The sequence below is a fragment of the Tachysurus fulvidraco genome, chromosome 26 (assembly GCF_022655615.1).
Source record: "Tachysurus fulvidraco isolate hzauxx_2018 chromosome 26, HZAU_PFXX_2.0, whole genome shotgun sequence".
Classification (NCBI taxonomy): domain Eukaryota; kingdom Metazoa; phylum Chordata; class Actinopteri; order Siluriformes; family Bagridae; genus Tachysurus; species Tachysurus fulvidraco.
Genome location: NC_062543.1, coordinates 8,085,292 through 8,109,874, shown reverse-complemented (window position 1 = coordinate 8,109,874; position 24,583 = coordinate 8,085,292). Strand labels below are relative to the sequence as shown.

The window sequence follows — 24,583 nt, the reverse complement described above, 5'->3', positions numbered from 1 at the left end:
TAATTTGCGGGAAGGCGGATGATGGTCGGAGGTGCGGCTCACTATATCTGTGCAATGACACAGCGCGTTACGCACTTCCAGCACCAACAAGTCAGTCACAGGACAGACTAGAGCTTCACCTCCAGCAACCAGCCACATCTCAAACACAGGGAATAAACGGTAAGAAGTCGTGAATGCTTTCTTTACAAAGAAAATCTGAAAAAGTAAGGCAGAAGATGTGTAAATTGATGATTAGTTAACGTGCGTAACGTTTAACAGAATACCCAAAAAATGACGCGCCTTTACTCCGACTTTATGCTTAGGACTGTTAGTTTAGTGATTTATACATAAGATATTACACATTTAACAGATTCCATTATTTTTTTCCCGCATTTATTGCTGTTGTTTTGTTCTTTTTTTTAATTGCTGAATTCCAGGTGCTTAATTTCAATTTGGTTTCTAAGGAATGCAAGCGAGTTCAGTCATGTCTCATGGATTTATTTTATTATTCTTCTTATTATTATTAAAAATGTCAGTGTTTCTTGAAAGCTGTAAATCCGTAAACATCCCAATTAATCGTTCTTTTGTTTTATCCATTGTGGTTTTCCAGTAAATAAAGAAGATTGCATAATATCTATGGTAATGAAATAAAATGTATGTAGATTACGCATGCACTTTAAGACGCTGGATCCTTGGGCGACCCCACCCATTCTAGATTTGGGCTTATTTGCAACACACCACAGATTCCCTGCAACAGGCAGTGGTTATTGCATTGTGTTTCCTTTCAGCACCTTTCAAAATCCTGCTTAAATCTGTCGGAATATTTCAAACCAAAAACCAGATCAGAGCGATACTAAACTTCTGCCAACGTTCAGTTTTCCGTTTTGTGCACAAGTTCTCTCCTGGTGTTCAAATTCTGACGCTGTATTAATCTGACAGTCTTGTTGTGACTTCTCTTCAGGATTCAGGAGACAAAATGATGTACTACAGTATCCTTGCAACTTTCTGTCTGCTAGGTAATTAAACATATGTGTCTATACTTCAACCCATCAGCATGTTAAAAACTACATAGCATGATAATACTACAGAACAGGGCTGTACAGTATACAGTAGTTTATTAATCAGTTATTGCAGACTTGCAAAAGATTTCCTAATACAGATTGCAAAATAATCTATTCCGAATAACAAGATTGTATGCCAGTCTTTAAGCATGACACATCACTGCTTAAGGCATTAATTTGACTACAGAATGTTGTGTAATGCATATTGCAGTCACAATGTAATACAAATCAATTAGAAGTTAGCATTATTATAGGAAAATATTCAATGTACATTACTTGTTATGAAGCATCCGTGAGACAAGTTAGTTCCTGCTACAGCTATACTGTATATTTTTCTATTGAGCAGACCATTTTTCTCCATCTTAAATTTAAGTTTAAAAAAACAGTGTTGTCATTCCACTTAGAAAACTAAATGATCAGTACCAGTTATTATCCGCTTGCATATAATCTCTTCAATATATAGTTTTCTTTTTCTTTTCCATTTATAAAAGTGATACTGGAATTTCTCTGACCATCCACAAACATAACGCTTTGTCTTACTGTCCTGTAGGCATGGCCAGCTCTCAAAAAATAGACGGGGTCACTGCTTGTTTGACTAAGGAGCAAAACTTACTTTTGAACTGCACGTACACCGCAACAGCCAGTATGAATCCATCATGTTTCTTTACAATTGATAAGAAAACAGTGGCTACTACTAATGACTCCATAGTTGTGGATCCAACCTACAAGATCCGGGCCACAGCCAGCTTAATTAACAATAATGTATGCCAAATGACTCTGAAAGGATATTCTGGTGACCAGCCACAGACATACAACTGTAATCTCTACCAGGGGAGTACAAATGCTACAGTGGCAAAAACTGTGGAAAAGAGTAAGAGTATTTTTATGTTCTTTTCCCATCAGCTCAATGCTGTTTACTTTTGTTGAAAAGCAAGATTTCAGTATTGCCTATCCATGTATTTCCTTCTTCTTGGCATTATCTGTCTCTTTTTTTTGTCTCTCATGTTCTGTCTGATCTGTTAGTCTGTCTCTGCATAATTGCATTGCGCATTAATGTCATGAAACGTTGCCAATTAAAACTCAAGAGTCATTCTGCATCCAGTAGGAAGTGTGCTGTAAAACCAATAGACATTATTCATTGGAGTGATTTCCTCTTGTGAACTGAGCATGCTCAGTGCAATGATGCCCTGATGTTATCGTTATACGAACATATTTTATTTGTTTGTTCTAGAAACCACGAAACCCTGCTCTGATGGCAATGTTCTGAAGCATGGAGGTGTGATTCTGCTGTTGGCTATTGTTTTTCCTCTGCTGTCTGGCATGCTGTGAACCATCACGATAAATAATGGAAAGAAATGTAGCCTTAAACATACACCACTGAAGCCAAAGTTTCCTCCCTGCTCTGAAGAAACGATCTGCTCCTGCTAAAAATTTAAGTGCTTTCAAATGATGAGGATTATGCCTGTACTTTTTGATTAATATCCATAGCTGTATCTGTGTTGGTGACAAATCTGTGTTGGGATATTCTGTCTTCTTTCTGTGTATTAGTTGTGAGTTCTTGCTCTGCTGGCATGTCATATTATATTACATAAAGTATTAGATCCTAAGAAACGTGTGATGCATGTAGGTATTGTTTTAAGTGTGTTTATCTAAACTTAGATTGTTATATTTTATTACTCTGATATTCTTGGTTTATTTGGATTTTTATTGAGTGTTGCATTCTTCCATTAAACGTGATTGGCTATATAGCTTGTCTGAACTTGATACCTTGTTTAATGAAATAAATGCATTGTCCGCTACATTCTCACTATCTGTGTCAATAATCTTGAAAGTTTACTTAAGTTTAAAAAGATTACTTTGGTTAAGCACTCCGTCAGATCCAACAGAAAAAGACCACTGTTTTAGCTACAAGGTGGATAAACATGCTAGCTGTGTAGTGAAGTGACCCATTTCATGTAAATCACAAAATCATGTCAATAGAAAGAAAAATGAATGAGTGCTTGTATGTTAAATGTGGGATCTTTGTTTGCATCCGTGATTTAAATTATAATCAAAATAAAAACCATGAAATTCTTTGTGTTTTTAGTTTAAACTTCTATATGATTTTAGTTTCATTTTGGTTAGTTTCCAACATTACCCATAATGCTCTATGACTGTCTACTGACAGTATTCACTACCTAAAAAGGCTGCACTTTATATTTTTATCTTTCACTATCTCTTATGCACTCATCTGTACACTGTGCTCATCATTCTCATCCTTTTTGTAGACGGTTAATTAGCTGAGCCGATTCTGTGATTGAACTGAGTCTGGTGTTTGTCGTCTCTATTATCTCTACATTGGATTTCTCACAAATGTGATATAATGAGACTCACAAAAAACATTGAAAAGAAGCTTGGGCTAATGGTGAAACCAGATCCTTATCACATTGAGAACATTTAATTGCTTCCTCTTGTTATCAGCCTTATCAGATGCAATTTTCTATCTGTCGAAAACAGACCAGATCATGTTGCTTGACTGAGACCAAGAATGACATCAGCCTGAAAACCCTGTCGGGGAGGATAGTACAGTATGATGTTTTATTCATTTGTCTTTAAATAGATTAAGTGCATGTTCAAGTGCTTGGTGAAGAGGTACATCACTAATCTTCTTTTGAAGACAGCAAGTGACTCAGCTGTTCAGACAGCTAGGGGAATATCGTTCCACCGCCTGAGTACTAGGATAAGTACTCTGAGATATGACGTGCTGAGTCAAGCCGTGTGGTAGCCTAGTGGTTAAAGTGTTGGGCTACCAATCAGAAGGTTGTGAGTTTGATCCCAGGTCCACCAAGCTACCACTGTTGGGCCCCTGTGCAAGACCCTTAACTCTCAATTGTATAAAAAAAAGATAAGGTAAGTCACTCTGGATAAGGGTGTCTGCCAAATGATGTAAATGTAATGTGGAGTGGGCTTTGATCAGGGAGGGGTGTTTCTTTTAAATAGGTTGGTTGCTTTTGGCTTTGAATGCAAGCATCTTTTTTTTAAAAACTACAAAAAGTTCATGAAGGGAGCATAAGTGACATTCTTGCTGAGACCCACAACCCCATTACTTATGGGAATAACAAATCAGAAGTACTATTCCTTCTTAGGACAGTCTTAATACAAAAAAGGTGTCCTTTAATGTCACTCATTTAGAGTATAGGTTTGAGGTTTGAAGTAAAAATGTAGATTAAAGTGCAAGTGCACAGTCAGAGAGTCAAAGATATCAAGTAAACACAACAAGCAATTTTTAAATAAAGGTTTTTATTATCAAGGACAAACAAAATACAAACTTACTTGGCCCTGTGTGAAAAGCAGTTTGCTTCCTAACCCGAATAACTGGTTGTGACGCCCTCAGCAGCAAGAACTGAAATCAAGCGTTTGTGATACCTTGCAATGAGTTTCTTACCGTGCTGTGGAAGAATTTTGGTCCACTCATCTTTGGAGGGTTTTTTAGCATGAACCGCCTGTTTAAGGTCATGCCACAGCATTTCAATAAGATTCAGGTCAGGACTTTGACTAGGCCACTCCAAAGTCTTCATTTTGTTTTTCTTCAGCCATTCAGAGGTGGACTTTCTGGTGTGTTTTGGATCATTGTCCTGCTGCAGAACCCAAGCTCGCTTAAGCTTGAGGTCATGAACAGATGGCCACATATTGTCCTTCAGGATTTTTTGGTAAAGTGAAAGTCTTCACAGCAAGTCTTCCAGGTCCTGAAGCAGCAAAACAGCCCCAGACACCACACTGCCACTACCATATTTTACTGTTGGTATGATTTTTTTTTCTGAAATGCAGTGTTACTTTTACACCAGATGTAATGGGACATGCACTTTCCAAAAAGTTCAACTTTTGTCTCGTCAGTCCTCAGAGTATTTTCCCAAAAGTCTTGGGGATCATCACGATGTTTTATGGCAAATCTGCGTCAAGCCTTTATGTTATTTTTGCTCAGCAGCAGTTTCTGTTTCATTTATGCCCAGTCTCTTTTTTTTATGCCACCATAAGGGCAAAAATGGCCTGCATGGCAGAGTCATGAACACTGACCTTAACTGATACAATTGAGGCCTGCAGCTATTTTGGAGGTTGTTGTGGGGTCTTTTGTGACATCTTGGAGGAGTCCTCGCTGCGATCTTGGGGTAATTTTGGTCGTCCGGCCACTCCTGGGATTGTTCACCACTGTTCCATGTTTTGCTGGAGTCCATGTTTTGCTGGAGTCCCAAAGCGCTTTTTCACACAGGGCCATGTGGGTTTAGATTTAGTTTCCTTTAATAATAAAAATAAATAGAGGGGAGGTAGACCCCTATAATCTTCTCAGCTGTCCTCACCATGGCGCTGTAGGGTTTTGCATTCATGTTTTTGCGATTCCCATATCACACAGTGATGCAGCTGGCCAGGACACTTTCCACAGTTTCTCTGTAGAAGGTAATAAGGATGGGTGGTGGGAGGCTGGCTCTGATTAATCTTCACAAGAAATGAAGATTTTGTTGTGCCCTCTTTACTGTAAAACTGGAATTAGTAGTCCAGGTGAGGTCAACAGAAATGTGTACCCCAAGAAACTTGGTACAACTGACTCTCCCCACTATGGAGCCGGCTAATGAGCAGCAACGAATGTTTATCCGATCCTCTCTCTGGAAGTCAACAATGATCTAATTTGTCTTGTTTACATTTAGAGAAAACTTGTTGTCGTAACTCCAGCTCACCAGTTGTTCCACCTCCTCTCTATGGTGATTCCTTGTCAATCTGAGGAGTCCCACTACTGTCGTGTCATTAGCAAACTTGACGATAAGGTTGGATTCTGACTTTGCCTTGCAGTCGTGGGTGAGCAGCGTGAACAGCCGAGAGCTGCACACACAGCCTTGTGGGGCACCACACATTTTAATCAATTTAAGCCATGGCATGATTCCAAACAATAATGGCAGTATCTTAAGTGCAATAAAGCCACAACAGCTAGCATAATGGATGTGCTTTTGTAAGGTAAAAAATAGGCTATGTAAGTAGGGACAACAACAACTGGAAATAAATCAGAGTAACAGAACAAATACATTTAATTATATAATTGGATTTAGACTTAAGTGGTTGGAATGAACAGCTGAGTCACAGAAACTTCAAACATGGGGTAAAGACCTTCCTAAACTACCTGAATTAGGACTTTAAATAAAAGATTTTGTCTGTGCTCTTTTCTTAGTATGTTACCTGTGTCTTTAGGCTGAGTACTCTTATTTCTTGACCCGGTGAACCAGAAAAATGGAGGCCATGAAAGTAAATGAACCATTAAAGTCACAAAAGGGAGTCAAGCATTCATGCACCATGATTAGCCATTTTTTAGGACTTTCAGTGACAGCCATAAATCTTGTGTCAGTTTAAATAGTGAAATCCTCAACACAGAGAATAGATACAGTCAACTGTGACTTTTTTTATTGGAAGTCATTTCGAGAAAATGTGTGTTCGCGCATGCTGTATAAAACTATTTAGGACACAGCGCCATCTATTGACCTATGCAATATGGCTGAATTAACTCAATATATGCGTTAACATAAATGGTCTTAAAAATTGTTTGCCCGTGTCTAATCTCAATGAATGAAAATAACTGTATTTTAGTTATATATTGCATCTATATTTCTATATATTTTAAACCATTTTGTCAAAAGGCGTAAGTTAGGGGGCATCACCTTTAAGATTTAAAATTTTAAGGACTTTAAATATATTTAATGTATAAAAGTATTTCGATGTTAATGGAAAACAAGGTAAGAGACCTTAAATCTCTACAATTAAAATCTTACAATATATATTTGTACTCCCTAAATATAAAACATCATCAGATGGTGCAATGTTTTACTCTTAATTAAAAAATATATAAATCATACATAACTGTTACTACAAATAATAATAATAATAATAATAATAATAATAATAATAATAATAATAATAAGAAGAAGAAGAAGAAGAATAAAATTAAACAAACAAACAAACAAACAAACAAATAAATAAATAAAAAGACTGAAACAATGGTTTGGTTGCCCTCTAGTGGAACTTGTGATTTACATGCTTTCTACAATGCGCATGCGTAACAGATTATAAACACTGACCGGAATGGTTTGCTTCCGGAGGTCTTACGGTAATTTTGCAAAATAAATTTGCAAGGAAATCCCAGGCCAGGTGAAGTGGACGGTTTATAAGTTTATATAACTTGTTTTTATTTTAAACGTGTTTTTACTGTAAAATATTTCGCTTTATTGCTTAGTGTTTGCTCTAAAGATGGATGGCTAACTTGGCTAACTGCACTGCTAACTGTTAATGGCTAACTGGTTGTGCTGCTGTCTTTCTTCGATACTCAGGATTTATCTTTTAATTAAATGTGCTTTTTATTTAAATTTATTTGACACTTAACCTGTACTTATTTGTAATCTTAAAGGCAATACACGAGTGCTAACAAAGCTACTACATAGTACAGGAAGAGCAGCATGCTAACAACCGTGATGTGCTAGAAGTGTTTAGTAGGATTGTAGCGATTCGTAGATATTTGGTGTTATTAAATAGCATTATTTGTTGAATTACAACTCTATGTCTCTAAATACACAAAAAAAATACACAAATATTTTTTATTATTCATTCAAAACAAAATAAATGTTTGCAGATAAAGATTAGTCCATGTGAACTGGAAAGTCAGCTTAGAATGCATGGCTGAATGCATTTTTATTATGGTCCGATATTAAATGCATTCAGAAATAAAAGTATAAACCTGTACAAACATATTTTTTGTTTATATATATTATAAATGTATGTTTAAATATATTGTTGTACATTGTGTTGAGTTAGGGTTTGCTTTTGATAGTCCAATATAATTCATCAATATAATTCTATTGTAGCCTTCCTAAGAATGCTTATTTTATTATTTAAGTACTTAAGTACTTTATATATATATATTTATTATTATTATTATTATTATTATTATTATTTTACACGTCAGTGTCCAAGCTGTGTGAAGGTAAGTTTGCTAACAAGAGAAACAGACAGTTACATCTATGTGATGCATGTCATAACAAGCCTCCATCATGTCTGTTCTTTAAGCAGGAGCTGTGTGTGAATTCGAAGACTAAAACTTGTGCGAGATTGTGAAGGGACTGAACATTGCAAGGCAGACTTGACACCAATGAAGGGGTGAGGTTCACTGCTTACATGTAGTACACCGTTTTTGAAAAGATCCCTTAAGCTATTTTGACACATTTCAGTGGTTTTTATCTACTACTAGTTGTAATTGTAATAACACTTATGAGTGGGTGGCACAGCTAGCGTTGCAAATCGGTTTTATTACTGCTGAAATGAAACATTGTGAGAGTAGATAATACGAGATAAAGGAGAAGCAGTCTGTGCTTTTAGTAGCAATACTTGCTCACACTATAACATTATGCTATGCTTCGGATCATAAGCAGAGCCTTTTTTCACCATACCCATTTTCTTTTTCTTTATTCTACCACATGTTTATCATTGGATGTTCAGCACTTCTCAGCATTTACCCTTCATTGAGGGTAATTGTTTTATTGGCTATAGCATACCAGATCATGCTGATCAATGATTAGATTGAATACACAGAATTTGTGTGGTGTGGTTATAGCCTACCCAAGAAAAGAGAGTGTATTGTGTTTGTTTATCTGTTATTATTGTTTGGTTGGACAATCTTTTGCTATGCAGCTTTTAGAGCTTTGTTAATAATGAAAGTATTTTTATAGCATATCCTATACATGTTAATGTAACAAATGCAAGATCTTTATAATTGGAGTTCATGCAACACAATCACAATGAGCTACAGTAGCATGTCCTCCTCATGATCTTAATGATTACTCAGTCTCGCTGAAGCACTTTGGGGGTTATTTGAAACAAACCTCAAACAAATTAGGTGTAAAAACACCCTAACACACCTGACCTAGCAAATTAAGGTGTTAAGTAGCATGGAAATATTTGAGCCAGTTGTGTTGGAGCTGAACTACAAAGTGGTGGATCCTTAGGAGCTGGATTTGGCATCTCTGCTTGATTGTGTGGCTTTGTTCATTTCAGATTGAGGCTTTTTTTTTTTTTTTGGGTTCATGATACTTGATGTAAATAGCCTAATTTTAATTGTCAGTCATTTTCATTTCATATCATTCAAATTACGAACTTTCATTCATGCTCACACTCTAATAACATAGTACACATCAATATCCTGCAGCTCCAGTTTCTAAAGTTTGTTGTACGTCTTTGTCAGTTTGAGTAATAGATGTTGACACATTGTATTTGATGCAGATGTTTTTGATGATTGAGATATTTTTACATATAATACGCCAGATCCTGTTAAATTTCAGGCTTTGGCTTATGTTTATGGGCCTTTTTACACCTGGTCACTTTATGCATTTTCTGTGATCGGATAGCTATCCGATCGTAAAAAGACCAGGTCTAAATGCCTTTCGTTTTCGAGGCAGATATAAATCTGATCGTTCAAACCACATCAGGAGGTGGTCTGGGCCGCATCTCAGATGAAACTGGACAGGTGTAAATGCATGTGGTTGTTCAAGCCACATACGTCAGCGCTATACTCCTCCCAAACGGGAGTACATCACTCGCAAGTGGTCTTAAAATGCACTGTTGCTGCCAGCGAAAATGCAGCAAACAGTAACTGCAGTTTTTTGTAGCATAACCGTCGTAACAAGTTTTTCTCTTCTTTTTGATTGCATTCTGAAAACCGCATACACCAAAGCGTGTTCCATTTCAGTTACCCCGAAAATTAGGTAAAATATATTTGCATTTTGGGTGGGAGTAGAAAGATCGGATTGATATCTGATTCGCCAAGACGCATTTATGTGGCCTAATGTAAATGGAACAGTTTTAACAAATCAGATAGCTATTGGATCAGAGAAAACAAATGAAGTGACCAGGTGTAAAAAGGCCCATTGATTCTATTTTAACAGAAACGCGTTGTCTCATTAATACTGAACAAGTGGCTTTAGAACTACATTATCTTACTGGATGGTTGGCATTAAAGCTATTGTCTCATTCAAGAGGCTCTCCCTTACAGGCAACAGAAAAGCCCTGATCCACAGGTGGAGGTGCCTATCATGGAGGAAGGTATGCAATTTAAAAAAAAAACAAACAAAAAAAAAACTTTTCCGACATGTTTTTGTAAACTTCTTGTTTGCGAAATGAGTTCTCATAAAACGTGCTTTGTTTAGATGAAAGACTTGCTGTACCTGACTGGCTGGTTTGGCAACTCTAACTCGCAGCGTGTGTGTGTGTATGTTTACTGTACAATAGGAACTATCACTACAGCCATAGATCCATCTGCTATTACGACGATACAGTCAGCTGCCACATTTTCTGCTGAACAGCCAATAAAGTACGTTTTCAAAACGGAGGGAAATACCGGGCAGGTACGGAATTAAACTGTGCACAAATTGAGCACTGGTTTGTCTTTACAGTTCTAAAGGACAAGATCCGATGCACTACTAATATGCTAATAAGCTGTGCTGTTTAAGAGAGGTAATCCATGCCTCTCAGAGGTTAACCTCATGGCCTCTGTGCTGCAGGTGACGTATCGAGTGATCCATGTTGCTGAAGGGCAGATGGACACGCAGGCAGACGGAACTGCAGCTGTTAGCGTTGTGACTGGATTCCCTGCAGCAACACAGGCTGGGATACCCCCTGTAACACGGGTAACTTAATCAATACCAGTAGTCTAACAGAATTATTACCCTTAGAACAAAAGTATCCTTACTGTGTACAACACTTTTTCTTAATACAAAGTATGTTACATATGTTACATAGCAGCATGTTGCTTCTTTATTACCTTTATAACATTGTGTCATTCACTGCACAAATGCCCTTAAAACTGATTATAACAAAGTTAGGAAACTATAAACACAATAAACCTTATAATTTACTTGGACTGTCTATTAGACATATTGTCCTTATTATGGACATATTGTCCTGAGAATGACACTGTTTCAAAATGACTGGACAGCTACCTATTAAGCAGACTGGCTTTAGAGCCAGATAAGTATTATTGGATGATTAGACATAGAACCACATTGTCTTACTAATACAGAAGTGGCTTTAGAACTACGTTATCTTACTGGATGATTGGCATTAGATCTATTGTCTTATTATTACTAGATGACTAGCTTTTGATTTCATCCACTGTTTGTGATGTGGATATAGGGCACATGTACTACTTTACCATCCCCTTTGTTTGAGTGCGTTTGGGCGGTGCTCTGGCTGCACTCTTATATATTTCTTATATATTTCCACACTTCATGGAAACACATGCTGATTTGTATTGTGTGTGTTTCTTGTTTTTTCTTTTCTTTTCTCAATCATTCTGGAAATGTCATTTTGTACGTGTTTGGATGGGATCTTATTTAATGTTTGTGTGCAGGCTGTGTACTCTCAAGATGATGGTCTGGAGACGGACGCCAATGAAGGGCACTACTACTATCCGTCCACCATCAGTGACACTGCCCCGGCTACCATAGTAACCAACGTCCATGCAGCTGATTCGCTGCTCTCACAGCCTGCTTCTGCAGGTGTGTAAGAGGTGTTTGCATGATGAAGGCATGGCTCAGCCCCTTATTTGCTTATGGGCATTTGTTGGTGCAGTGCACCCACTTGTATACACACACACACACACACACACACAGTGACACAAGCACACCATTTTGTGGCTTTTATATGTTATGTATAAAAAACATGGAGTTTGGTAAGCAAGGAACTGGAAGGTGGATTGACATTCTAACAGAAAATGGGTAATATGAAAGGCTGATCTGGTAAAAGAAACGTACTACAATATCTAAATACAATTTAATGTGCACCAATATCTGGAGAGTGGATCAAGTAAACAGCACGACTGGTAATCATTAATTCAACAGTTCGCCAAATATGGTGCTAAATTTGATTGCTGGTAATTTGCTGTGCTTTAATTTGTCTTAATCAAAGTTTATAAAATATTAATTAGATTTCAGAATTTAGGGACACGGTTCTGCTACTCAAGTGTGCATAACTTCATTCCTTTTGCCCTCAGGCCAACTCTATGTGATGATGTCACCACAGGAAGTGTTAGGCACAGCCAATCAGAGGTATGTGTCTTCACTGGCTTGGATGTGTGACATCTAATATACGTAGGGATGTATCCCCCCCACCCCTAATTTCACCTAAACTTAAATCTCCTTTTGATTTAACAGTAAGACAGAGATGCCTTGCGGTTCAAGAGATGACAAGAGGAGAGCACAACACAATGAAGGTAACGGAGCACTCAGGGTTGAATAACAGATACTGGTCCAGCTGTAGCAGTTATCTGTATTATAGGCTCAGATTTACAACCTTCCATCCTCCAGATACACATCGGCTTAGCTTCAGAGTCTGTGTCCTGGGCTGTGTACACATTCCTTCAACATGATGTCTATGAACATGGCTTGACCACTACTGAGATGTCTACTGCCTGTTAGAGGCTTTACAGAACATTTACTAGTTTGCTCTTGCCATTATAAGACCTTGGTTTATTATTATTTTTTTTTCTTACCTTTCAGTTGAACGTAGACGCAGGGACAAAATTAACAACTGGATCGTCCAGCTTTCCAAAACAATCCCAGACTGCACTGTGGACTCGGCCAAAACTAGCCAGGCAAGTCTGATCTCAACACGTCACAGGACAGAGATTCAGCTGAAAGATAAGTCTCACACGTACACGGAGCATAGTCAGTGTAATAACTTTTCTCTTTTTCTCACTGGGGTTTTCAGAGTAAAGGTGGGATCCTATCAAAAGCCTGTGATTACATTCAGGAGTTGCGCCAAAGCAATGCTAGATTATCGGAGGACCTGGAAACACTGGAGAGACTGAGGCTGGACAACCAGCTCCTCAGACAAGAGGTGACAAGCTCATGCATTACTACTTTACATGTTTGGATCTATTTTAAATCCGATTTGACTATTTTAATAAACATATGTGTCTCAGGTAAGCAGTGTGCCAAGACATTCACCAAGGCTGAGGGGAGAAAAAACATTTTTGGATTTTAAAATAAGTGAATTTTACAGTATATAGCTACATGTTTCCTGTACGGTGTGAACACTTCAGTGATCAATGTAGAAAGCCAGTCCAATGGGAATGGGAGTTAATAATTTTCATTCCTCTCAGCGTTGCACACACTTTGGCTACACACAAATGACTTCTCAAACGTGAAATATCCCTAGATAACGATATATAAAGATGTATAATGTATTCCTTATTTTGAAGAAGGTACTTTGTACACTCAAATTTTTCCCTGTCTATTTTTTACTTTGCATATTTTCTACACAGGTGGAAGATTGGAAATCTAAAAATCAGATGCTTAGAGGCCAGTTAAGACATCATGGTATAGTTGCTGCATCGAGCATGGACCCTCAGTGAAGCCCTGCACTTCCATGATTGCGTGTATTAAGCAGACCTGCACTCAGCATTCTTTAAAGTTTGTCTGGCAGAAAGCTTTTGGACTTGATTTTGAGTCTGATTTGTCTCGTGGCTGATAATGTTAAGTACGGCTATGAATTAAAGAGAAGAGAATTGATCTTAGCTAAGCTTGTATAAGCTGCGTGTTCCCTGTGAACTCCGCAAATGATTGATGGAAGGATAACGCACGGGTCGTGATCTGAACTGCACTAAAATGTGTTGTTTTTCTTGGTAAGATCAATAGTGTATAAAGAATTTATTTTTGTCTTACTGGATAATAGATTAGTTTGGTTTTGGGAAGTGAAGCTCATTTTTTTTATTCTGAATCGAAAGCAAAGCATTTATGCTACTGGAGTAATACGGCTTACACAAATTTGGTAACAGGTTTTTAAAAGTACTGGGTAACGGTCAAAATTCCTCCTTCTGAAATAATGTGTGTTTTGAATAGAATTCAATTCTAGAGTTAGTAAAATATTCTCAAATGTTTTATAGTTCTTTCAGCTGTACAAGTACGCTGTCATATGGGATGGTTTACCATCACTATAATTCAGTTTATCTTTGCAATGTATTTTGGTAATATACTGGATATTGCCATATATTTAGTTATCTTAGGATTGTGGCAAGAAAGAATCCAGGGATTTGTGTATTTCAAACTCTGTGTCTCGAATCATTTTCAAAAACATACCAATGTTATTTGTACCAAATTTCTTAGCTTTCAAAAGAAATGACATGCCTACAAGTTTTGTATTAAAATACTATTTAATCTGTAAAGGACTCTCTTGTTTTCTCAAAGATGTGCATCAGAAATCTTATGAAATTGTTGTCTATGCATGCATTTCTGTGTCAACATCATGTCCACAAATGTGGCTTGATCAGGCTAAAGAGTTTCTTACCTGTTCAAATCTTGATATATTCTCCTCCTATAAAGTACAGGATGTATGAAGTATATGGTGGGGCTAATTTTTTTCTAGTCTGTGGAGGGGAGCATAAAAAAGTAAAGCAAACCTTTTCCAATGAACATTCAAATTACACGAACAAACGACAGAATTAAAATCTTTAAGTTTGACTAAATACAAGGGCAACATTTCTGTTTACCAACCTTCCTATTCAGTTTCATAACCAGAAATCACTGATCATAAACACAGCACATCTCATGAACATACCAAACCACATAACCTGTTTTATTAAACAATTGGCTAATCGATCTTGTCTGTTTGCCAGTGTAATGATCCACCCAGCTGTTAATACTAAGCTAATAGACAAGCAGATGAAAGAAACCTGAAGTTTTAGTTAATATGTATACTCAGATTTATTTAATTCATATTCTACTTGCCAGTTCAGCTTCAATGACAGATCCAATTGATTTACATGACTGAAATCCTAGTAATCACATTTCAGATCAAATTAATATCGAGACAAATTCCACAGTTAATTCTGATATTTATTCCTAACAAGCATAAATGTTAGATTTTATATTCTGTGACTGTGATCCAGAAGTGTCCATTTACACAAATGAAACATGCAATGCAATTTCCTTCCATTTTCCTTCCCTCATCTAAGAGAACTCCAAATTACATGAAACTCAGGCTGCACTTTTAGCTTTTGAGGCTTTAAGTATACAGCTGTACTAAAAAGAAGCACTTTTTCATTTTCAGAGACCATGTATTTGGTGATGCTTAGTCTGTGTCAGTAAAGCTGACCTGTCAGCACTGAATGAGTCACACAAATTAGTGGTTGGGAGACAATGCCACAGAGCAATAAATGCTATTTTGCTCAGGAATCATTGAGGCTAAGAGAGAGAAACCACCTGAGAGACACCACCTGAGAGACACCACCTGAGAGACCCCACCTGTGTGAGACACCACCTGAGAGACACCCCACCTGTGTGAGACACCACCTGAGAGAGACACCACATGTGAGAAACCACATGTGAGGCACACAACCTGAGGGACACCACCTGAGAGAGACCCCACCTGTGAGAGACCCCACCTGTGAGAGACACCACCTGTGAGAGACACCGCCTGTGAAAGGAGAAAAAGAAAATGATAAAAGTAGAATTTACAGAACTTAAAAGTAAGAGAGAGAAAAAAAATACGAAGTCTGTCTTTATCTTGTGACAAAAATCCCATGTTGCATTAAAAAAAGCGTGATTTTTTTTTCTACACAAATTCATGCAGTTTTTTAAAGCAGGGTTAAAAGAGAAGCAAGCGGAAGTGCAGCGTAAAAAGGAAGGGGGGGGGAGAAATAAACATCCCTTAAATGGTTATAAAACTCATGCATGTCATTTACATAACAATGTTAATAATGTGTTTATTATTGTTAATACTTTTAATAATGAACCATTTTATCGTTTATCATTTTAAACATGTTTATTATTGTTTTTAGAATTTAAAAAAAATGTGTAGTAGTAAAAGAAAAAAACATTCTATAAACGAAAACGAGATAAGAAAAAAAACCCTCTTGTGTCACTGAGACTTTTCTCACTACGTCACGAGGTGGGCGTGGTCTTGTGCAACACCTCAGACGTAGCTCAGGTAACCAGTTTCATTAGGAAGGGCGTTCACGTAGCCAAGCAGCTCTTGTGAATATTTCAGTGCGTGACCTCCGAAAACCGACTTATTTTCTAGTGAAACGTCTTTATCACATTTCCTCTTTTTTGGACTTTTTTTTTAGCCGCCATGTTCTTCGTTTTTGTGCTTCTTTGCTCTCAAGCAGCAGGTAAGATTATGTTTCATTTAAAAACAAGTTATAAAGCCATTGATATGCTTTAGCTTAAAAAAATAGTTGCATATATAATATGTTGTTTTATATATATATATACAAAACAGATTTACAAATTGGCAACTTAAAAACCAAAAACATTGTTTATTAATAAAACTATTCGACAGGTGTTTCCCTAGAGTTACACTTGTGTGCGTCCCAAATGCTTTTCTGATCCCTATGTATGCGCGCTACATTCCGACTTGATATCGTACCTCGTGCACTTTACGTAGTACGCACTAGGGTTTGATTTGGGATCGAGCCCATTAGTTTCACCATCTGTACCCTTCCCCCCCTCGAAACCGGCTCTGCGGTAGCGCGCAAACAAGGAAGTGGCCTTAGGGCAAAGACGAAATAAACCGAAAGTGTGCAATAAATAATAATAACAACAACAACGATAGGTATAAATAAAGGTATTACGATTATCACGATGTTGTTGTTTATTAGCACGAGAACGTTAAGGACTGAATGCAATTTGGTTCAAACTCACCTGAGACACGAAAGCAGGTGGAAATGGAAATGTTTTGAAATATTTCCATCAATTGTTTAGAAAATTCCATTTTAGTGAACGATAGTGAGGCTGTAGAGTTCAATTTACGGTTTATTTTACAAATGAATCCTGTTTAATATCTAAACTGAGAGGTTTACGTGACTTTTGAGCTCTTTCCTTGAATATTGTCGTAGAATAAATATTTCCCATTTTGTATTCCTACACGGTTAAATGAAAACTTTATTATGATAATTATACAAGCAAAAAAAAAAAAGAAATAAAAAATCTCGTCCTGTTTCGTTTCAGTTTTTTTTTTAATTCGAATAACATGGGAACGTTTACACTGCTTGATTGGCTGCTTAATTGAACTATTTATGCATCATATTAAGAGAGACTGTTTAATCGTGTAGTTCTTCACATTAGTTCCCTTTCAAACCAAAAGCGCGAGTGTCAAACTTCTTAAGAAACTTTCCTAAAAAGTTTCCATCTCAAAAGGGAACCTAGTCACGTTATAAAGAGTGGAAACCGAATACTACGCATACGAATCGTTATACGTTCAAAACACTACAGTCAAACATAGCATCACTAATCCTGGGACGAGCACAAGACGGTGCAGTTGATTACCGCAGCAGTCTTATGGGAAGGTTTTTATAATGTTAGCCTGTAAGGAGATAAACCTGTTGTGTGTAAGTGCACATTAGGAACGAGCAGTGTAGATTACACACTTACAATTAGTGTCAGATATTATTTAGTACCATTAAGTCTCATGTGTCACCAGGTTACTTTGGGATTATATCTTCTTCTGCTGTTGAAGAGCAAACTATATCACTGAGTTATATTACGTTTCCTGTATGAAAAGTCAGCTTGTGAAGCCGGTCAATTCGTAAAAGCAAACATACAGACACCGCGGTCAGGTTTGTCGAACCTGTTGTCTTTGGAAAGGGCCGCAGAATAAATAAAATGACTCATCACAAGTAACTATACTGTTTTTAGTTGCTTTTTCATGGCTAGGAAGGTACAAAAAAATGCAGAAATGTATTGATGTATTTACACTTTTGAGTTTAACTTTGAGCTTTAAAAGAAAAGTCTCTTTTTTTATTTTATTTGCTATATTAAAATAGATTATCTTGTAATCTTATTACAGACCTCACAATCACAAACATGATAAAGAAAGTGTACAGAAATGTACAGATTTAACAGTTAAACGGTTGTGTGTCAGGGAGCTCCTGTGTACAGTGACGATGGCCTTGTAATGCTGCGAGATTAAAGAAAAAACCAGCCAGTGGTGAGCTAAATATGTTATCAAAGTACAGACTATGTAGCTACAGGAACTGTTTGGAAGGGTCGACTGTGCAAATCTGTGCTTGGCATCGACGTAATCAAACAGACCAAACGTGAGCCCTTGATGTTCAAGTACCTTCCCTGTAATTTAAAACGAAAGTACAGAGACAAGAGATTTGTTATCTTGTTTTGAGACAGCAAGCGATTTTGTGTTGTCAGAGCTGGTAACATGTCGGCTAAAAGGAAAGAAATTACCTTGAGATTGTCTACGGTTGTGTTAGACAGAAGCAGATGACTGGGGGCTCTTTGATTGTGTTTCTTTATTTAAAAAATGGCACATAATTACTCTTTACTTTACTGTATAAGTAAAGTAAACCTACACTTATGAGGTCAGTAATTTTTTTTTCTCTCTCTCAGCCAGCCAGCACTCTGACTGAAACTGTGTCTAAATTATTAATTCTGTAGCAGTGAGGTCATGCACCGAACTTCTTCTGCACTCATTTCTCTTTTGTGAACTTAACCACAACAGTACAAATGAAGGGAATTCACATTTCATGCTTAGTTTCTTCTTAATTTTAATTTGAGTTTCATACAGCTGTCAGACAGCCAGGTGATCTCTGCTCTCTGTGACAAACTCCAGACATCCTGGATGTCCTTCATAATGCCACATCTTGCTCACTGTTTTTAATTTTGCTTTTATATATTGACACTTCACATTATTGACATATTCAGATGACACATACTGAAAGCAGGAATTGCCACAGTTTCTTGAGGAAGATGATGTTTCTGAATAAACTGGATGATGAATCTTGAGTGACGATCAGTTAAAGATGGTGGATTTTTACACGTCCTGCTGTCTAAGAAGAAACACATGCCGTGATTTAAATAAACAGAAACTAATCTGAAATAATTCCTTTGTGATTAAAAGAAAATATTTCAAATTTATAAAATGAACTCAATGTGTCTTTCTCAGGCCTCCATGCCTTTACTGCCAGCACGACTACGCCGAATGTTGCGGTCAAAGAGAACAATGGTGAGTGTTTTTTCTTCCACTTTTTACTTTCTTTTTGTTTTTTGTTTTATTTTTTATTTTTTTAATAATAAACTGTATTGCTTTATGGTTCATATCTCTGTTCTGGCTTAATGAGCAGCTCTGGTTTTGGATATGCTTAAGTCTTCAAGTCAGGGCTTTAGTTGTGTGTTTTTTGTGTGTTCTATTTAGACAAGGCAAGGTGTAAGTGCTCATATAGCGAGTCCAATTTGTGTACTTTGTTCATGGAAAGTAGGAAAGGAACCATGGATCCTTTTGTGTACCATTTGCTTCAGGGCAGCATTCCTTGCTCTCAGTCACTGTATAGAAGCTGTTTTATTTTGCTTTGTTTGGAATAAATCTCAGAATTAACCAGGATCTGTTTGTTTGTTCTCAGGAGCCGATTTGAAATGCGAATTCTCCGCCGATTTTGGTACAGCACCTCGAGTGGAATGGAAATTTAGAAACTTGAAAGGCTCACAGTCCTTCATCTACTTTGATGGCCAGATTACAGGTAGGCATCAGAACCAATAAATCCATTTATTTTCCACAGTGATAAAAAAATATTGTATGTCCTTACTATATGAAGATAAAGTTTTTACACAAACTATTTTGAGAGAGAAGTTTGTGTGACTAAAATATACATACACACATTTTTTACTTTTTTTTTCTGCTGTCTTCAGATAAGTTTAAAGGATCTATGACTCAGTACCCAGGTGGCTTAAGGATCCAGAAAGCAACGAGAGAGAACACTGGAGATTATTACTGTGAGGTGTCTGGTAAGGATGGCTACGCAGAAGTTATGGTTAAACTAACAGTGCAAGGTAAGCTTTTATTTCATTAGTCAGACAATATTCTTTTGATTTGATTTAATTTTCTCTCTCTCTCTCTCTCTCTCTCTCTCTCTCTCTCTCTCTCTCTCTCCCTCTATCTCACCCCCTCCCTCCCTCCTTCCTTCTCTCCCTCCCTCCCTTTCTCCTTCTCTCCATTTCTCCCTCTCTCACCCTCCCTCTCTCACACCCCCCTCACCCCCCCCCCTCTCTATTTATATATATATATATATATAATCAACACCATCAGACCAATGAGATTAGAGAATTGTTGATTGTTTTTGACTGGAGCTTGTTAAAACGTTTACTGCACAATCGGTATGTATGTCACTGTGGCTTTAAACACGCAGTTTGTACTGTCAGCTTTGAGCAAATTTGATCAAGCGATCATACTTTTGGGCGCAACATTTAAACTGTTGGCTTGTTAATGTTGTTGGACAGGTTTGTAAACAAACTGCCTGGTTGACTGAGTGTCAGAACTGATTTAACAGGCTTTGTGGTTAGATACTAATGAAATGAGAACATTTTTTCAAGATGGATAAACTGCAAATTCTCTCTCTCTCTCTCTCTCTCTCTCTCTCTCTCTCTCTCTCTCTCTCTCTCAAGGTGTTATAAAATGATTTAGTTCTCTTAGTATAAAAAGTAAAGTCATGACAATTTAACAGTGAAGATTCTCTCTGCAGTTCCTCCTTCTGTGCCGATAAGCGAGATCCCCACCTCAGCCACGACAGGCAGGGGAGTCCTAATGACTTGTTCTGATAAGGATGGCTCTCCTCCCTCCACCTATAAATGGTACAAAAATGGCACCCCGATGCCTGAAGACCCCAGCAAGTTCCCCAACTTTAAGAACTTGACATACAAACTGAACCCTCAGAACGGCAACCTGGTCAGTTGATGTCTTTACTCTCCCTTTACGTTCCCTTTCCAAATAAAACACAGGTAGCACCATGGTTTTTCAGCTATACAGACATCCTGACTCTCTCTCCGTGTCTGTGTGTAACAGGAGTTTCCCAGTGTGAGTAAGGTAGACAGTGGGAGTTATTTCTGCGAAGCTTCCAACGGACAGGGGGCTCCTCAGCGTGGTCCAGCCATGACCATGGATGTTCGTGAGTAAAACTTTCAATCATCATATAAAGTGCTTTTATATATCAAGGACTACTCCGATGTAAGCAATGATTTTCATTTTGATTTGATTCGTAGGTGATCTGAACGCAGGAGGTATTGCGGCCGGCGTTATTGTAGCACTGCTTGCTATCGCGTTGCTTTGTTTCGGCCTGTGGTACGCCAAGAAGAAGGGATATCTGCCCAGTAAGTTCTCATGTCTGCATATATATTATTTATCCTGTACAATATTCTAATTACACAGTTTTTTTTAAATTAACACACACTTTTTCCCCCACTCCTTTTCATAAACCTCCTCAGAAATGTCTGATAGGTAAGTGATTTTCTTTGCTCCCGATTTTCATTTCAGTCACCTGTATCACATCCAAGAGCTTATCCATTTACTGTTAAAAATCTTTGTGTTTAAACAGCAAGACCAAAACAGCAGTGTATACACAGCCTTCACAGGACTATCGTGACGTGGATGATGTAAGTACTTTGTAGTCTAATGTTAGTTAAGCCTTTGGGATGTAAAGTGTACTTCTGTGTGGGGGTGGTGGGGAGAAAGCTTAGCTTTTATTATGCTAAGCAATTATTGTGAACATTAATTATTTATTATTACTATCAGCCAGTGAGTGGCTTTGCAGTGCATGGAATCTTACAGATAGAGGTCAAGAGCTTCAGGTGCTGATCATGTGAAACAGCAGGGTGACATTGACAGCATGGTTGTAGGTGCCAGGTGGGCTGGAAACTGCTGAGCTCTTGGGATTTTGATGTTAACGCTGTATAGTGTTTACACACTGATCTAAATCGGTGGATGTATGTTTTCCTGTTAATCAGTAACAGGAATCTGAGGGTTCAGTGGGCACAGACTCACCAAAGCTAGCAGTTAAAGCTGTTCAGTTATGCAGTGTAGCCTGAGCTTTCAGTTCTTCTGCTATTAGGAGCTCATCTGACTGAAGGTTCGGCATGTTGCACGTTCTGAGATGCTTTTCTGCTCAGCTTAGGTGTAAAGAGAGGGTATTTGAGTTATTTAGCTCTGGTGCACTCTGGCCATTCTCCTCTAATTTCTCTCTCGCTCTCTACATCAGCAAGCTGTTTCTGCCCACAGAACACACACTCACTGTAATTTTTAGTTTTATTTTTTGCACTATTGTGTAATCTCTAGACATGCTAGGTGTTTCTGAAATATTACATTACATTTTTTCCTATTCTGATGTGAAAATTACCTGAAGCTCCTGACCCTGAGTCTTCATGCTGTTATGCATTGCACTGCTGCAGAGGGAACATTCAGAAATGGCCAGGGAGAAGGTTTTAATGCTCTGTAACTGGTTCAGTTCAGGTTCTTTGGCTGAAAAGGTCAAAAACAAAAAGGATTCATTGGTATAGTACCTAAATATAATGGTTGCCTGTTTTGTATAATATTTACATTGTCGATTATGTTCCTGTTATAAAGCTGAAGTCCTCAGGCGGTCTGTAATTTTTATTCATTCATTTATTTGTTCGTTTGTACGTTAATTTTATTGAGAATTCCTGGTATGTTACGCTAAATTTTTCTATACTCTTATAATATGCTTGTAGCTGAAATAGAAATGGAGTTAAATTCTAATTGTGTATGCGTGTGTGTGTGTGTGTGTTTCAGGGGGAGTTCAGACAGAAGCAGTCCTTTGTGGTGTAGCCTCGGATTGCACTAAACATTTTTTTTCTTTCTGTAAGACTTTTCTGTCAGCTCCAGCTCTGGGATGTGTTTTTCTCAGTTTGTGTGAATTAACGACTGCTTCTTGTCATTCTGAACTCTTTGCCTCAACTCTAAGGTAGCTGTGTGCTTTTGAACCGTCCACTGAACCATCTTATTGCACTTTACCAAATGATGTCATGGACCGACAATAAGATCACTTTTCAAGTTTATTTTTCCTGGAATAATACAGAATTAAAAATGACAATCCTGGATTTTCAAAATGCAACAGTCGAAAAGAATGAGCTTCTTTTCTATTTTGTTGAAATATACAGTTTCATTTTTTTTTCTTTTTTCTTTTTTTTCATTTTGTACCTTTTTTTTTTTTTGAGGAAAAACCTTTTCCTTTCATGAGACATGGTTGTTTTAACATAACAAAGTCTTTGACATTGTACAGGTGTATGTGGGTGAGAACATGTATAATCTCTTTCAAGCTTAATTTGACTTACCTGGTATATTTAAAATGAGACACAAGGTAGTCAACTGCAATTCTACAATCTTATTTATGTGAAGGAACATGATCTATACTGTTTACTTGGATGATTTTTTTTTCAGTTGAACTTATTTAAAAAAAAAAAAAAAAAACAAAAAAAAAAAACATGTAAATGCATTTAGTCTTTTTAGATTTTGTGGTTTTATTTGAGCCACACAATAAAAAAACAAGCTCATGTAACCAGAATTTGGTGGCATAGCAGAATTATCATCCTTTAAGCTTTAAACTCTGTCATGCTCTGATGATATCTCATGTGCACAAGTTTTATCCAAAGTACAAAAAAAAAAAGCCTGTGAAACTTGGTTATATTAGTCATTGTGTGTGTTTGGTTTTTTTAAATAAATGCTTTTATTAATACATTTGTAGTGTCTCTGTATGATGTGTTTGTTATTCATATCCAGCAGGGTGCAGTACAGTCTCATTTTATATCTTGTGTAACTCTCGCTTAATTTTCCCATACAGTATACAATGTGTATTAATGATGGTAAGATTTATTAATGTATTAAAGGTGTTTATACATGACCAAACATAACTACTGTATATTAGTTAAATCTGCTTTATTTTACATTCAGGACAAAGCTTATTCAGATCTCATACCAATGCTTCATCAGATTTACCCTGGGAATAAAATATCTGTATATATTTCACTGGCTAGGTCTTTATGAATGCATTCCTTTTTCTTGTTTGTCCACCATAAACCTTTATGGTGGGAATACAGTCACACACCAGAATATTGCACACATCAGATTCAAAACACTGACGCTTGCCTATAAAGCCAAACATGGGCCAGCTCACTTTTACCTCAAAGCTCTTATCACTCCACACACTTCACCACGCTCCATTAGATCTTCTGGTACTGCTCGACTGGTCCCAGCATCTCTCAGGGCAGGTATACGTTGAGAATCTTCTATTTAGGCACCTAGGTGGTGGAATGAACTTGCACTAGACATCTGGATAGCTCAGTCACTCACTCACTCTGCATCATTTTAATGTATCATATGGATATGAACTAGGTGACTTGTACAAACTTCCATGGATGGCAAAGCATTGGGATCATGTAGGATTGAGGTAAGGGTAAGGCTTGTTCTCGTTTCACACTTAAACTTAGACTAACTGACTCTCACTCTCTCACATGCACTGGAAGTGTACAGGCAAACATATTGCTGCAAATTTGAGCATTAGTAATATGATTGATCAGCCTCTACGGTATTCTCTCCCTACATACCCTATATTTTATACCCTCTCTCTCTCTCTCTCTCTCTCTCTCTCTCTCTCTCTCTCTCTCTCTCTCTCTCTCTCTCTCTCTCACACACACACACATCTCTCACTCAACTCCAGTTATATACTAGGCTCTGGGGTGTGAATATGT

General features: G+C 37.4%; 3 protein-coding genes across 4 annotated transcripts; all 3 read left to right on the top strand.

Annotated features, from left to right (window-relative positions):
* On the top strand, positions 1–3,113 carry thy1 (Thy-1 cell surface antigen). Of its 2 annotated transcripts, none has more exons than XM_047808972.1 (4): positions 1–159; positions 919–995; positions 1,591–1,911; positions 2,272–3,113. In XM_047808972.1, exons 2-4 carry the CDS (start codon positions 956–958, stop codon positions 2,367–2,369), a joined length of 459 nt encoding a protein of 152 aa, XP_047664928.1. In that variant the 5' UTR covers positions 1–159; positions 919–955; the 3' UTR covers positions 2,370–3,113. The 2 variants fall into 2 exon arrangements, with proteins under 2 accessions (XP_047664928.1, XP_047664927.1); XM_047808971.1 differs by having other exon boundaries at positions 2–159; positions 941–995.
* Positions 3,114–7,073: 3,960 nt separating this feature from the next.
* On the top strand, positions 7,074–14,265 carry usf1l (upstream transcription factor 1, like). The gene is made up of 11 exons (XM_027165571.2): positions 7,074–7,205; positions 8,121–8,207; positions 10,096–10,145; positions 10,332–10,447; positions 10,604–10,729; positions 11,452–11,599; positions 12,094–12,148; positions 12,254–12,312; positions 12,599–12,693; positions 12,810–12,938; positions 13,366–14,265. Exons 2-11 carry the CDS (start codon positions 8,200–8,202, stop codon positions 13,453–13,455), a joined length of 876 nt encoding a protein of 291 aa, XP_027021372.1. The 5' UTR covers positions 7,074–7,205; positions 8,121–8,199; the 3' UTR covers positions 13,456–14,265.
* Positions 14,266–16,010: 1,745 nt separating this feature from the next.
* f11r.1 (F11 receptor, tandem duplicate 1) lies at positions 16,011–23,573 on the top strand. Its single transcript, XM_027165566.2, has 10 exons — positions 16,011–16,212; positions 18,999–19,058; positions 19,453–19,569; positions 19,739–19,879; positions 20,569–20,771; positions 20,889–20,991; positions 21,086–21,193; positions 21,308–21,320; positions 21,418–21,475; positions 22,629–23,573. Exons 1-10 carry the CDS (start codon positions 16,173–16,175, stop codon positions 22,662–22,664), a joined length of 879 nt encoding a protein of 292 aa, XP_027021367.2. The 5' UTR covers positions 16,011–16,172; the 3' UTR covers positions 22,665–23,573.
* Positions 23,574–24,583: the final 1,010 nt, after the last annotated feature.